The sequence below is a fragment of the Camelus bactrianus genome, chromosome 1 (assembly GCF_048773025.1).
Source record: "Camelus bactrianus isolate YW-2024 breed Bactrian camel chromosome 1, ASM4877302v1, whole genome shotgun sequence".
Lineage (NCBI taxonomy): Eukaryota > Metazoa > Chordata > Mammalia > Artiodactyla > Camelidae > Camelus > Camelus bactrianus.
In genome coordinates, this window is record NC_133539.1 from 11897459 (window position 1) to 11914104 (window position 16646).

General features: G+C 41.3%; 1 protein-coding gene across 5 annotated transcripts in view; it reads left to right on the forward strand.

Annotated features, from left to right (window-relative positions):
• The window catches only part of TIAM1 (TIAM Rac1 associated GEF 1), a 244681-nt gene that overhangs the window by 157476 nt on the left and 70559 nt on the right, over positions 1-16646 (forward strand). For all 5 annotated transcript variants that reach the window (XM_074360728.1, XM_074360724.1, XM_045517841.2 and 2 more), the window contains 4 exons: positions 192-338; positions 2706-2780; positions 5392-5562; positions 11668-11772. In XM_074360728.1, coding sequence (XP_074216829.1) covers positions 192-338; positions 2706-2780; positions 5392-5562; positions 11668-11772 — 498 coding nt within the window. The remainder of the gene's footprint in view (positions 1-191; positions 339-2705; positions 2781-5391; positions 5563-11667; positions 11773-16646) is intronic.

Genomic DNA, 16646 nt, shown 5'->3' on the forward strand with positions numbered 1-16646 from the left:
TTATATTGTGAATCCAGGAAGGGCGCTCAAAGTCCCCATAGGTCTAAGTCATGCATGAGGCGCTTTGGGTGGTGGGGTCAGTGTTGGCAGGCGTGAGGGAGGGGGAGTGGTCACTGGAGGGTGGGACCTGAAGGAACAGGTGAGCAGTCCTGACACATCCCTCTTGGTGATGCTCCCTTTGCCATCCTCAGGTGGCCGCACGCACTGGTGAAACTGGAGTCAGAAGACGTACTCAGGCCATGTCCAGATCTGCAAGCAAGCGAAGGAGCAGGTTTTCTTCTCTTTGGGGTCTGGACACTACCTCCAAAAAGAAGCAGGGACGCCCAAGCATCAATCAGGTGGGTTCCAGGGTGGACGAGAAAGCAGATGTAGTTGCCTCCGTGGACACCTCACTTTGGGATGGACGTGCGTGGGTGTGTGTGGTCCCTTGATTGACACTGAGTATGATTTCACATCAACTAGCTGACACAAAGAATTGAGTTATGTTAGATGCTTTTACTAGCTCACGAATGCCCATAACATTGAACTCTGCTGTTAGTCTCCCACCAAGCTCCAGCCTCTCACCTGCATCCTTTTCAAACCCTGGTTAATTATAGATGCACTGAAAGTGCACATCTTCCTCAGTCTTCAGAGAAAAAGTAGCACTTGTGGATGAAGCCAGGTGGGCACCTGACCAGTCTTCTAAGCTGCCCCTGGAGCTGGATCAAAGGCAGCCTTCCGGGATATCTGATTGTTTTTTGGCCCTTGACTTTTGGGGGTTGACATCAAATAGGCAGTTCTTCTCCCTGCCTGTGTGAGGAACCCGGAATCGGACAGCACTCACTCCCTGCCATGACTCTCTGCTACTCAGGTCCCAGGGCTTCAGGGGATCTCAGTGCATCCTGAATGGCATCACCTAGGATGCAGCATCATTGGTCCTCTGATAACCAAATGCTCCGGCCTCATTACCTGGACTTCTTTATTAGCTGGGGCCACTTTCCTCCTGGAGTCACTTCTGGGAAACTCTCTTTCCACTGTCATTGTCATCCTTCTTCCTCGGCTTTGAAAAACAGGTGGGTCCGGAACTGCTTCAGATATTAGGGACTGAAAGAAAATGGATATTTGTCTTTCAGGAGGAAGAGAATGTCCAATCCCTGGGCTGCAGTGGCTGGAAAATGAGGTGTTGAGCATTTTGAGGTCATGACTAGGGTTGCCAGTTTGACCTGTTCACTCTGAGCCTTAAGCAAAGTGAGAAGCAGTCCATTGACTGATTCAATAACAAGATGTCCCGTTGTTTGTTCTGACCCATTCCAGCCATTTGTGTCCTTAAGAACTGGCATTTAAAAGGGAAATGAATCCTGAAGGCTGATGTACTAAGTTCTTAGCTGACCCCCAAACTCATTATTTAAACCCTGTCTGGACCCCTAATGGAATGTGCAGGAGACCCAGTGAGCAGATGGAAAGGGGGCCCGAGCCTGCGCAGTCATGTTTGTCCTGTGGCCTCTGGTGGCAGTAGAGCGACGTGTTGCCACCTGGGGTTTTGCTTCCATGTAAATCTGAAGGAGAAATTGTTTAGAGGAAAGTCAGTATTTCATCAGAAAAATCACACGAGAGACTAGATGTCTCTTGATTAAACCTGCCAAAGGAGGACATTAACCATCAGCGTTTCTCCCCTTCTTCTGGGAGGTGGTGGTGTCATTTGTGTGCCTCCTCTGTCCCTGCAGATGACTCAGATCATGGCTATATATGCATGTCAGGACTTCACAGTTGGCAACTCGGGTTGAATTTCTCTTCTATCAGAAGCTTTAGTTCAGCCGTGGGGTTCTGCTTTATGGGTGCAGGTTATGGTCCATTGCTGCTGAAATATATGACCGAACTTAAATGAATCCAAGAGAACGTTTTAACTAATTTCTTTAAATCAAAGGACCATATAATGTCTTATAAGCAACACTTGTTATTCTCTGTTATAGTAAGAGTTTAAAAAAAAAAACTTCTTATTTAGCTATACGCATACCAATAGAAATTTACTGTTAATTCAGTACATACAATAAACATACAATAGAGATTGTATGTTTCTATATATCTTGGTGCGAAGGCTTTTTCTTAGTTTGTGTATATTATCCTGACAGTATATGCTTGGTTTAGAGACAATATATAAAATTTCTCATGTCTACATGTTTAGGTTTTCACCACCTAGTGGCATTGGTAACCTGCTGTGATTTTAACCATCTTTAAGTTTGCAGGACTCATTAAATTTCAAGGGATAGACAAGTTTCTATTTTTTTAATAAAAAGCTTTTCCGTGGTTTTGTGATACAATAATTACACATGTATGTTCTCAGGTTCTGAGGATTAAAAAGTAAACTAATTATTATTGATAATTAGCTGATTAGGTGTATGATGCCACAACAGAAATTCTTCATTGTGAATGAATCTAGTTCATTGCTTTTGCAAGTTTATTTTGTTTCAATTTAGATAAATTATCCAGATTGAAAAGCCAACTTTAAAAAAAAAATTATCCAAGATGTGGGAAGTGATTTAGATAGCGAAAATGTTTTTCATGGTCTGCTACTATAAATTGTTTTACCTGCTTTAGAATTTGAGGTAAGATTATCTCAAACGTTCATAATGTTTTTTAATAGCCTGTTTGTTTTCCATCCCCCTTCCCATGCTTCATTTGCCCTTTTGCCTAGATTTCTTTTTAAGATGATACTTTTGTATGTGCAGGTGTTCGGTGAGGGAACTGAGGCTGAAAAGAAATCTTTAGAGGGAATATTTGATGACACTGTTCCAGATGGCAAGGTAAAAATAAACACGTGTTCCTTTTATAAAAGTACCACAAATGCATCCACATTCACAATGCAGTGGTTTCTTGGGATCCTAAAATTAAGTAGACCCAGTATTAAAAGCAGAAATGATCAGTCCTTTAAAATTATGTAACAGGTTGACAAGAGATGGAGAAGCATTATATGTTTGAAACTTGATAGTGATAAGAACATTCTTCTGCTGACATCACATTTTCAATAGTTATCATTTGAATGTTTGAGTTTCCATCTAGAATGTGAAAGAACATTGGGGTTCTGGGTAGCTGAGGATTTTATGCCACTGTCAGTTCCTTTCATATATAACTTCCTTCTCCAGAGGTGAGTTCTAACCGCCCTCCCTCTCTACCCACAGTGCTGTTTTGCTTCGATTAATTTCGAAGAACTATTCTTTTTCACCATAAGCTGCTACAAGATATTGAATATAGTTCCCTGTTCTATACACACAATTGACACAACATTGTAAACTGACTATACCTCAGTAAAAAAAAAAAGGTAAAAGTATGGGGGAAAAAAGAACTATTATGATAGGATGCTCTTTGAAAAATAAAAAAATGCATTTGCCTCCCAAGACAAGTATTCAATTAAAGATTCACAGACTTGGTTCAACCTTGTGCTTGGATTTAAAAGGAGCTTTCAAACTGCTCTGATTGAGGACCCATAAAGAATATTGATTTTTTTTTTTTCTAGGCCACTTTTTTCAGCCTCTAAATAAATGGACCTTCCTTGTTTTAAAGACCCTTATGGTGATACCAGCAGCCTCTTTGTTTGGGGGGTTCTGATATTGATAATGTGACCTTGGTATGATCCTCTGGTTCTCAGAATCAATATGACAGAGTTTAGCTCTCGGTTGCCATGCAACCAAGCAGTGGCTCGCCCCACGTTTTAGACGGAGCTGAGCCTCCGAAACCAGAGTGCAGTGGGGGGAGTTCTGGCTATCAGGGGGATGGGGTGGGAGGAGTCGTCGTGTACAGGCCTTTTCTCCGTCTGATACCTAAACTATTCCTGGGTTATGTCATTGTGGATACAAAGGCAGCCGTCCTTGGAAATACCCATCCATGGCCCTCTCTTTGAGCATCTGTCTGTTTCTGATGAAATCTGATGAAATTAAATTGCTGTCCCTCTGTGCCGATCCAAGCTTAGTTTCTGATGTTCATGTAGCCATTTCTGAAGTTAGCAAATTCATCTTACATACCATTATCAGTATACTTTTAACATGAGCATGTCTAGATCCTGGAAACTGCACAAGTTTTTCCCTTGGATTTCTGTGTCAGTTTTTTGTTTTTCCATTTTTCCAAGATTCCTCTCTATCCCACTGCTTGGCTGGAATGCCTTGTTCTCAAAGAGCAGTTTAGATGCAACACTTGGGTTTCTCTAGTACTAAGGGCACTTATTTAACGGGGCACGTGGGGACAGAGTGGGAAGATTCCAATGATAGTTAACGGGATTTAGGCAAGTTGATTGTGCTTTGACAATTCCTTCCCTGGGGTTCAATTTATCCATGAAAGCTACACCATCAAAGGCAGAGCTGAAATTGTCTTTTCAATTGAATTTTGTTTAGTAGCCTTTACGAAAGTGTTTCCCCCATTCTGGAATCTGTTCTGTTTTTTTCTTTCTAGACTTCCTGTGGAAATTTGTTTCTTCTTGTAATTTGCTGATAGCAGCAAATCCTCAGTAACCTGCGGATACCTATATACCAATCGGTGGCCTGGTTATAGTCCAATAATCGGGGCTTATTACTTACCACATATTAAGCATCAGTATTGTTTTTACATTGCTGAAACCTAATGTAATTATTTTTTGCTTATTACAGAGAGATTAGGCTCCTAATATGTCATCAACTTATGGAGTGTTTTTTTGCTTTAGCTGCTTAGCTGGCTTAGATATAACCCAGCTGCTGACTGCATACACAGGATGCAGTTTCTCCCATTCTTAGAAACTTGATGCTACTCCCTGATCTTCAGGGAGAGTGATACAGAGGATGGAGTGATGGCAACAGCCTCAGGAGGTGTAAAGCTCATCCTTGAAGTTCTCTGAACCTCATCTGGGAAGTGGAGCTGCCTCCCTCCCAGAGTTGTGCTGGAGGTCAAATGTGAGCCCCTCAAAAGATGCTGCTTGTAAATAGGCAGGGCTAGAGCACCAGCTTTTCTTTAAAAATTTGCTTTGTTGCCTTTGAAACGTGTAACTCACGTGGCTGGTAGTCTGGTCGTAGGAATTCTCAGCTCTGAATTTGAAATGGGTTTATGGAAGAACTCATAGCAATAAGCTGAGCTGGATGGATGGCCCGTTTCCTTCTTTCTTTCTTCCTAATTTTGATACCCACTCATTCATGCAGTGCCCACCCGAGGAAGCGTGGATCAGGTGTGAGGTCTGCCTCGAATCTGAGAACTCCACCTCTCCCCCACCCCCAGGAAAGCTCCTTTCTCTACAACGTCTTCCTCTCCCTGGGGAGTCCCCTCTGTCCTTCACCACTGCAGCCACGTCTGCCCGGGGCCCTTTTCCTAGGAACGGATAATCCTTGTGCCCCATCTGGGGAGCTAGGATCCTGAGAGACTGACTTGCTGCTCTGCTAACTTTATTTCTTATCCCAGAGGGAGAAAGAAATGGTCTTACCCAGCGTCCACCAGCACAACCCTGACTGTGACATTTGGGTCCACGAGTACTGCACTCCATCCTGGTTCTGTCTGCCAAATAATCAGCCAGCCCTGACCGTCGTCCGGCCTGGGGACACGGCCCGGGACACCCTGGAGCTGATCTGCAAGGTATGAGGCTACTGGGGGTTGCTCTCTTGAGAGAACAAGGAGAGATGGAGGAAGCCCCGGACCCTCAGAAGCGTGAGGCGCAGGAAGGTGCTTTAAGGCCTACCTCCGTTTCATTTCAGAGCAGCTTCGGATTCCTTTGTGATGATATGCATAGTACACGTTAGTGAATTCTTCAGTGCTGGCAGGAGAGAGATTCTTTTAAGTTCCTTCTTTTAACATGTGTACTTGATAGATTTGTAATAAGCCTAGTATATGCTCATTGCAGAAATTTGAGAAAATTTAGGTAAAGACCAAAGCAGAAAATTAAGGCCACCCTTACTCACAAAATCCAGAAATAACCTCGGTGAACATTTTGGTGTTTGTGCCTGCATTCTGGCTTCTACACGCACACATGTATGTGTATCTAATGGCATCATATCATGTGCACTGTTTGTAACCTGCTCTTTGACAGTAACTGATACACCATGGGCATCTTTAGAGTAGGGAAAAACTGAAATAAATATGAATTTGACCTCCATGATGGGAAATTCATCTTCCTATGAACACACAGTTAGCCTCTTTTTTTTTTTAGTGACAGATGATTGAGCTCACTTCCTCTACTTTTACCTTAAGCTGTAGAAACTTGATCTTTTTCAAGGTAAGCCCAGTTTCTTTTTCTTTCTCCCTCCCTGAAGGATGGCTGGATGAATTGGATGGCCTTGAGCAAGGAAAGGGAAAGAGGAGAGGGGCTTTCCTTACTGTTTTTACTTTTGCATAATTAGTTGCACTAAAGTCTTATTTAGTAGTCAGATCAGGTCTGAGAGAGAACTGATACTTCCCCATTGTACAGACAGAGAAGGTGAGGCTCAGAGAGTGAGCCTTGAGCTCACAGCACTGTCACAGTCACTTTCAAAGGAGGTTCTGAAGCCACATCTGGGCTTTGTGCCAAGCGGGTGGTTACAGCAGCTGTCAGTCATCAGGAAGGCCGGTCCGTAAGGGGTGGGAGGATCTAGAAAATATTCTTAGGGGTGTGAAATGGTCTTCTCTGGGGAGGATGGAAACCGAAGGGAAAGTGGAAACCTTTTCGGTCACAATTTTATCCTAGAAGAAGCTGGATGAATGCGATGATGTTTTTGGACCTCCTCATTTGACACAGTGGTTTATAAAGATGGAGTAACTTTCACTACCTCAGCAAGTATCTCAGTTCTGTAATCCTGCAATCAGCAATTTTTGTACTTTTTTTTTTTTAAACGGATCACTAGGACTTTTGTAAGGGAAAAATATGGCTTCATATGAAGGAGAAATGGAACACCCTGGCTCAGATAAGCCTATTGGGTGGTCCTCTGTGGAGGAAAGGGAGAAGGGCATTTGTTTCAGGACAAAGCTAGACTCAGCCCCCACGTAGGTGTTAAAAATAAGTGAGACACTGTTGCGTGCTTTGACTCCTTCACGTACACGAGTTCTAGCTTTTTAAAGATAATGGTATTTCTGTTCACATTTTTCATTTTAATTACTTAACAGATTTGGTCTATTGAGGATTACTGCATTCTTTTATTTATAGATTAGCGTGATTCTTTACAGACCCATTAATATTCTGCAGAGCTGTGGGAGTTATTCTCAGAACTGCAGCTGAAGGTGTCAGAAGTAGGACTCTGGCCTTTTTTCTTTTAATAAGCCAGACTCCAGAGGGTCCCTCCAAGGGGGAGCATTGCTTTGGAGCCTCCTGGGAACATCGGCTTTAGACCCCATCACGAATCGGAGGGTCAGTCAGAGTTAAGCAGTAAACTCTGGGGGCAAATTGAACAGTGAGTGGGGAAAAGAGTGATGTTAGGTACTTTTCAAGCTATTGCTTTGGTAGAAACTAAGAGACTGAGGGAGATATAATATTGTCACTGCAACTTAGAGACCATCTTTAGATCATGAGTTAGACCAGTTCCCCTATAAAGTGTCCCTTTCTGTCTCTTGACAGGTGTTTGATGGCGTTGTTAAGACACACATCCCTTTCTCTAATAATAAAAGGTCACCCCACCTAACTTTCCCTGGATCCTCAGGTCCCTCCCTCCCAAACATAGAAATAAAGACAAAACCAATATGGTGTGGAACAAGCTTCCACTTCTTGAGTTTAAAAACAGAAAACTTGTGTATGCACTTTAAGAAATTGATGGTCTCGAGAAGAGCGCCCATGTAGGATAAATTATACAGTGTGCTCAGAGCCAGGTGCCTTCTAAAGCTTGCTGCTTCTTTGGAAAACACTTTATTGTAATTAGTGGAGCTGATTTTATTCTTAGGAGGGAAAGAGATAATGGGGGAAACAGTGCCACATGTTATTAATGATCTAATTAATGTTGAGTGTTATTTTTTCCCCCCTCCTTTGGAGGAGGGACTGAAAACAAAGGTGATTGTCAGAATGTCTGTCTTTTATTTCTTATTGTCTTTCTCAACGTTGGTGATGGGTGCTTTCCTTAATATTTAATAATGGATCTCTTTCTTCTGTCTCCTGCATTCAGCTCATTCTCTTTCCTATTCTGTCTGATCCACATCATTTCACATCAGTTTGTCATCTGCCATCCGAGCCACAAGTCGAGTTCTGGTACAGTAACTGTTTCAAGCTCTCCATTTCATGGACAATTCATGTTATGAATGTTATGAAAATGATTGTTGCTTAACATAGCAGGTAACCATGTTGGCCTGTGGGTCTTAGATACTTTCTGATCATTGCAATTACTAAAATAATTGCCAAAAAAATTCATTCATTCCTACTCAGTTATAATTCACGTGTGACCATGGGCGTATATCCATGCCTTCCCTATGTAGGCCTCTGGCCTTGGGAGTTCTAATAACTGTGGGCATTCAAAAAAAAAAAGGTCACTTTGAACGGGAGGATAAATAGCTTTGGAAATTCTGCGGTAGCACTTTGTGTGTGTGTGTGTTTGTGTGTGTGCGTGGGTGTCTGTATGTAGTAACTGCCTGCATTTGTGTTTCCAAGTTCGACTGACATGCAAGAATATGAAGAGAATGGATGAGCAAAGCATGGTGGACTTGAAGGTCACGTTATTTTCTGCTGTGATTGGCTCAGACTATTTATTGAGAAGACCTACATTATGTTTTGCTGTTTCATCCTTTGAAGTAGTCATAATTAAGAGGCAAGTTTCAGAAAACACGCCAACCAAACTAAATGATACTCGCTGTATGGCATCATTTGTGGCTACATTGTCTCAAAATGAGTCACGTGCTCTTTCAAGCAACTTAAGTCAATGAACACTGGAAGACAGGTTCGGACTGCTGAGGAGTTTCCTACCTGAGTTTCTCTTGGGATAGGGAATTTCCTCTTGAACATTTGGCAAGTCTAAAGCAGGCCAAATATTTAGAATCCCTGTGTTAAAATATGCATTAGTACTTGGAATTCTTCTTGCCCACAGATGCATTGTGAACATGATGTTCAATCTGCCTTAATATTGACTTGCAGATATTGGAGGAGCGTGAAACTCTTGAGAGTTCTAATGAACGATTTAGTTAGTTCATTAGGATTTTCCCTTTATGTTAGACCAGCCATGACTAATGAGAACTCATAATTGAAAAACATTTACCAAAATGATAAGACACACTGGTATACGGGTCCAGAGTTCCATTTTTAGGGTAACTATTTGCTGACCAAACCACGGACTCCCAGGTTACAAGTAAGATCATTATACTTTTTATGTTTAGTGTACGTGCTCATTTTTATTTTTTAAAGTTACTAAGACATTATTGTAACTTAACGAAGCTTGAAAAACGTGGTGGGGGGCGGGGTGGCAAGAACCACCTTTATCACCACTGTTCTGGTCTCTTTGCTTTGTTAAACTCTTCAAGTGAGGTACCTTAACAATGGTGTTGTTTAACGCTCTCTGTGCATCTGCATAGATGTTTTCAGCGCAGTCGCTTTTAAGGGGCGAGGATCCCCAGGCTTCATCAGGACCACCCTAAGTTCTTGGTGCCTGACAGTGGGCCGCCTCTCTCTCACTCCGAGGTTCCAGGAACCAGGAGCTTCTTAGATGAGGTTGCTCTGTGGGTCTGGTTTCCAGAAGACTCTGTAAGTGGCAGCCCCCTTGGGAGTGGCCACCGGGTGTTTATTAATAATGACAGTCAGGTTTCCGAGTGGATTTGTCCCTGTCAACCAAGACCCCATGACGTTTCACTTCTCTTTCCCTCCCACTTCAGTCGGAAACAGATGGTGAACCAAAATATTTTGCTTCTAGTTTTAAAGACTTTAGTGAGGACCCAGGGTCGGTGGGAGCCCTGGCAGCTTCTGTCTCTGTGAGGGAGCCTTTCCTGCTTATCATTGTGCCCTGGGGATGATTATTTTGTGGTGGTTTGTTGGTCTTAGTGGCTCTGACAAGCAGTAGGTAGCACACTTGGGAAGTTTTCTGTTTCTGTTTCCCTGGCTTAGCCATCCACCCTGAGTGTTTGACGTCAACGTTCTGCATCCCGCAGACAACGAACGTTTGGTCTTTAGGACCCATGGCGAAAGCCCAAAAGCCAGGTGTACAGGAAGGTGCTGGCTCGGGGGTGCCTGTGTTCAGATCACAGGCTGCAAACCCTCACGTCCCTCGGGAGAGGATGCACGTTGGAGGGTCCCGAGGATCACCACAGGAAACCTCCTCATCGTTCTGCTAGGTGTTTAGAACAAGCTCACATCTACTATCCGGAAGCGTGCTTTTCTATAATGCGAGATCCCTGTCTTGCATGAACATTTATTTAAAAAGCAAGATCACCACTGTCCCCACCTCCCACGTTCTGCCCCTTCCCCGTAGCCACACTCCCCACCCCACCGAACATTGCATTTATAGTTTATTAATTTCCCTCTTCGCAGTGAAGTGCTGCCCACTTAAGAGTTTGTTAGATGTAACTGAATGACTATTATTGGAGTAATTATTGGAATGTTCTTAGTTTGGCCTTAACATTTGGGGGGGAGGGTAAGTAGAAAGAGTATTAAACTAGTGAAAAACTAACTTCACTTATTTTGAAATAATTCTCGTCTGTTGAGCTTTTGATGTGAAGAGATTTTTATATGTATGAAAAAGCTTCAGACTTACCAAAGAGTAGGGAACGGTGTCCTGAACTCCGGCACTGAGGTTCCATAATTACCAAATTAGGTTTCATCCATTTACTAACTTGTTTCCACCCGCAGCTCTGGGTGATTTTGGAAGCAGATTCCAGGCATACCTTTACGTGCTAGTACTTTAAGATAAATCTCTCAAAGATAAGGATGCTTTAAAAAAAAAAAAAAGACTTGATAAGAACATTTTCTCTCTAGCTGGGCATTTTCATGTTGCCATGTAACTTTTCAAAATCTTTTTTTTTTTTTTTTTTTCCTTTTCCTCGAAGCTAATTTAAGAATGACTTTCTAGATAGAAAAAAGCATTTGACCCATCCTGACCAGTGGAGAAGGCCTGGAGATTTCAATCCTTATCTGCTTTAGAATTGTTTTCTTTGGGCGAGTCATTCAGTGTGTTTCCAAAGTTGGACACGTGCCCGTCTGCCCTGCCCCCGGAGGGAGTCTCACTTGGGGTGTATATAAATAAGACCGAGATCCAAATGCCTTATCGTCACGCCGACTCTTTTGCAAATGAACTGTTAACAACTGTCCCGATGTCCCCATGTGGTTAAAAAAACAGCTTTGCCCAGGCACAGCTTTTCTCTGTCACTGTAAATCCTTCCTTGGCTTTCTTGTCATTTTTCTTCTCTAATCACCTATGGATGTTTGAAATTACGTGTAAGGGCCTTTTGGATCTGAGAGGTTTCATTGCAAAGCCAGTGTAAAAGAGCCGGATGGACCAGATAAGCAGAAGTGAAGATGTGACTGTCTTGTTCCTACCGATCATAAGATACCCACGGGATATTATTGTTCAGTGACATGATGTTCAATGACAGTTATTTTAAAGTTTGGGTTTTGGATGTCAACCTTTTAAGAAGCATAGAAATTTTACACTCCCCATCCCCCCAGCCCCCTCCAGTAACAAAGCTCCATTATTCTGAGGAATACGTGACAGTAAGTCAGTGGAGAACTCATTACGTCTATTTACTACTGAACAGACATTTTCTTGTCTTTTCTTTTCCTTTTTTTTTTTTTTTTTTTTTGCATCGCAGACACATCAGCTGGATCATTCCGCTCATTACCTGCGCCTGAAATTTCTAATAGAAAACAAAATGCAGCACTACGTCCCAAAGCCCGAGGAGGACATTTACGAGCTGGTAATGTTTATGACTGTCATCCAAGTACATTCTGCAGGAGATTATTTTTAAATTAAATATGTGTGCTCATGCTAATTGTGGTTGGTGGAGTGGAATGAATTCTAAAATAAATGAGCCTCAGCCAGAGCTCTTAAGTTGGTGGAGATGGCCTTACATATCACAATATTTCTACAGAGCGGAAATGCCACCTTAGTTTATGCAGGGGATGAGGCTGTGCTATCATGACAAATTGAAATCCAGAACTGACTCTCAGATAGAATTTTTGCTATTATTCTTAGCTTCCCCTGCGGCTTTGATGGTCTTTTGTTTTAAGCGGGTGACTCAAGGGTGAGCTGGCTGTTCTCATATAGAGTTCGAACTCCAATTTTGTGTGACTTCCTCCTGCATGTTGAAATTGATGGGTCAAAATCCTGTTGAGTGAAAAAGCTGACATCTAATTATATGTCCTGGCCTTTTGGAATTAAATTTATATAGATTCTTGGGCACACTGATGTAGGTTCAGTTTTTGTTACGGGACTTGGGTTTTGAACTAGAGCTGGATTTTTATATTGGCTCTATTGCTTACTAATTATGTGGTCTTGGCAAAAAAAAAAAAAAAAGAGGAGATGATACTTTTTAGGATTTTGCAAAGATCAGTGATAATGGTTCATGTAGTAGATGCTCAGTAAATTGTTGTCATGGTAACATGGTAAAACAATGAGGAGTTCCTTTTTTGTTCGCCAAGGGGTACATTTTTCAGTTCCAGGAAAGAAACATTTTGGGAGCAAGGCTCCTCTGTCTTGGAGTTTGTTCTCCTTTCTCTGCACTTGGTCATTCCTCTGGGGGCCACCGAGCTGCTTGCCACGGATATGTGAATGATAACAGTATGACTTCAGACCATGTTTCACCGCAGAAAACAGCACTGAAAATTTAAACCCAAATAGTCTCTTTTTGAAAAAGGGGAAGCGTGATTTAAAAATTTAGTAGGGAATTTAGTTCCAAATCAACTCTTTTGAGGTTGGCTTTATCTACAATAAAACTCACCAATTTTGAGCACACAATTTGATAAGTTTTGACAAAGGTAGTTGTTTCCACCACTGCAGTCATAATTTGGAACATTTCTGTCATCTTGAAAACGTCCCTCGTTTCCCTCTATGTGTTTTTATTGAATATAAGAGAGAGTGTGCTTTGGTAACACTTACCATGTCACGAAGTGGAAGAACAAAAAGACCAATTTCAACCATCACTTGAGTCAGTGAAGTGTTAACAGAGGAAGGCACTTGTAACAGCGGCTGGTTTCCTTTTTCTCTGGCGTGGGGAAAGCCCTGACTTTGTGCTCTCTGAGTAGAGGAAAGAAAATCTTTTTTTTTTTACTTTTTTTTTTTTTTTTTACTTAAAAAAAGGAAGCAGTTTGCTGCTAACACTGGAATAGCTATTAGAGCAAGTATTTTGCATCTTGGGGTAAATGAATCTTATATATCCTAAATGACAGGGGTCACACCTAACCAGCTTCCATGTCCTTCATGTCTTATAGCAGATGCGTAAGCCATATCTTTTGAAATGATACTGACTCACTTATTATTTTTAAGTCTTGGCCATTGGTGTGGTCTCATCCGATAGAGGAGACTAAGGTGTGCGAAGCTTACTCTGTTTGTATCTACACTGGCTGTATCCATGTTATAATTACAATTTAAAAAAAAGAATCTAAAATACAGGGAGATCGTGGCATTCTTTCTTGCCATGTTGCAGAACTTCTCCAGCTTCAAGATTCCTAAGGAAGTAAATGTCATTGCCTTTCTCACTTCATTGTTCAGATTGTAAACGAGTATTGCTCACCGGCACCTCTATTTTTACCAAGAATTTTAAACTTTGTTTTTAGAATTCCTTTGGCAGTCTGGTGAAGCCTCTAGATCCCATCTCAGAATAATATTTTCAGTTGCATGGAATAGAATATATAGGATTACTGTGGCCTAACTGTGTTGAAATAGTGATCAAAAATATTTTTAAGGGATGAGGGCATAGCTCAGTGGTAGAGCACATGCTTAGCATGCACAAGGTCCTGGATTCAATACCCAGTACCTCCATTAAAATTCAAAACAAAACAAAACAAAACGCCTAGCTACTTCTCCCTCCCAAAAAAGAAAAATTATATATATATACGAAATATGAAAGCTTTGTGGGGGAGGGTATAGCTCAAGTGGTAGAGTGTTATGCATAGCTTATACAAGGTCCTGGGTTTAATCTCCAGTACCTCCTATAAAAATAAATAAATAAGTCAACCTAATTACTTCCCCCCAATAAATAAATAAAAAGTACAATACATAAACAAACATTTTCTTAATTATAGAAAATATATGTGCTTACTTACTGACTCATTAAATAGTAAGACCCAGCCGTGTCTGATACCTGCCACTGTTTTGAGTAGGGATGAGCATAAATAATATTTTGAGATATTAGCATTAGCTAGAATGTGATATGAAAGTAACTGTGGTTTCTGTGTGTGACAGGGTCACAGGCACTGCTCGTATTGCTGTGTTTGTTGCCCACATTCATTTATGATTGAAGGAAATGCTAAGTTTCAGTCACTGGTTAGTAAATATGAGAATGTTGGGTTTTCTCACCATCCCAGGTCACAGACCCCTTAAATTCTATACATATACAGCCCTGGTTTCCGATCCTTACTTGAGGCCATCAAACTGGGTGAGGTGTCATTCCAGGGCAGGGTGTTTCTGGATACACAGTGTTCCTGGATGCTTTTTCGAGATTTTACAGATATTTGATTTATTGTCCCTTACTGAACAAGCATCCGACTATTCATGGCTAATTGGTTTCCATAGCCCACCTCCATTTTATTTTTGATGGACTGTGGAAGCTTACAGATGTTTCAAGTCCTATCCTTAAAAATGGCTCATTCACAGATGACTATCCCAAACCATTTTATTCTCTGCTATTGTTTGGACAAATATTCTTGAGTCATAAGGTCCGTAGTTAATAGTAAAAGTGTGTATCATATTTTTTTTTTTTTGCAGGAATCTAGTGTGTTACTTGATGGGGCCAGTGATTCTTTTGCTTATGAATGACCGTGAATAGTTAGCCATCTACTTACCTGCTTCGTTGATTATGCTTTAATATAAAACATAAGTTTATATGAAAAGAAAAGTTTGGTTCTCTTTCAAGATAAGCTGGTTATTGAGTCCAATCCATGGAATGATCATGAAAATAGAGGCACTGGGTTTTTTAAAAACCCCATATTAAAAATGGTTTTTCTTAAAGTGACAGGTGGGATTAAAGAGTTTGCAGAAATACTGATCGATTGCTGTATTCATTCATTCATCCAGCAAAATTTATTTAGCACTTATTGTGTGCGTGGCACCATTCTAACTGTTCTGGACACTGAGAGGCACAGAAAAATCCCTGCTTTACGGAAAATACATTCAAGTGTGTGGAGACAGATTTAAAACGTGTACATTTTAAAAAAATGAAAACAAAGAAATGTGTGATATTTCAAGGGATGTTAAGAGCTTGGGAAGAAAAGTTAGGACAAACAGATAGAGAAAAACAGACATCTAACAGCGATTGTGCTGTTCCCTTAGATGTGAGGTTTGAACAGGGTGGTGACTGAGGTGAGTCACAGAGGTATTTTGGAGGGAAGTGTTCTTGGCTGAGATAACAAAGCCAGGTGAGGCCCTGGCAGGGGCAGGGAGGCAGCGGTGGAGGTGGTTTGCCCCTGTCATGGGGAGGGTAAGTGCGGAGGTGGTATGGGGAGGTGGTTGCAGGAGATGGAGGGCAGGACCGTTGGTCTTGTTGGGCCCAAATGAGAAGGGAAATCCCAAGAGAAGAAGGACATGGCTTCTGTCTTATAGGCTCACTGTGGCTTATGTGTGGCCAGTGAACCTTAGGGCATTAGGGCAGGAGCTGGGAAAGCAGGCAGGAGGCCAATGAGCTGTAGTCCAGGCAATGGGTGATGGTGGCTGGGACCAGGCATCTAAAGGAGACATGGTAAGAAATTACCGTGATTTTGTGATATCTCAAGTGCTGGGGTAATCAGATTGTTTCTTAAAGTCTGATGGTCTTTAATCTGGTTTTTGAAAAGGGGGAAAATACGCAACCTTCTTGATGTAATAAAATAAAGGGAATATGTATGTGTGTGATTCTTCTTTTTTAGAAATATGTTTAAAAACTACACAATTTCAGGATTTCTGGTTTCAGATATTGTGATTATATCAAAAATATATTTCAAAGTGCTGATCCTACTTGAAATTTTACATATTTTATTAGAGCCTTTCACTAAACCCAATTTTTGTTCAACCAGCCTAAGGGCCATGACCAAGGGGTCCTGTCTGTATTATACTGTTGTTTTCTGAGACTGGTTGGAAAACACACACACACACACACACACACACACACACACACACACACACACACACACACACACACACACAGACTTTTACACCCATTACAAAGAAGAGGAGGAGGTAATATAATGAAAGAACAGGAAAGATTATTTACAAAGCTAAATTCCCACTGAATCGATGGGAAACCATTTGGAACTTTCTGGAGATGATTAGAACAAATGGTGGTATACTGCCACCTAGTGGTGGATGAGTTTGGCTTGAAAGGAAATTGAAAAATAAAACTAAGTTTCAAAGTAAGTTGAAGTCAATACATGTCGTAACATTTTATTGAGCATTCGGTGACATTACAAAACATGTCATAAAATGTATTCTATTTGGTATGTATAATTTTGGTGACTGTATTTTCTGAACTAAAGATCAGTAATTAGATCTGCTTTCTTCTGACTGCAGAATTTATTTGTGTGAAAATTTTTCTGAAGTATAGAAACACTTTAAGTTATGCCCTTAGCACATTGCACTTGGTGGCAGTTGCATTAAATT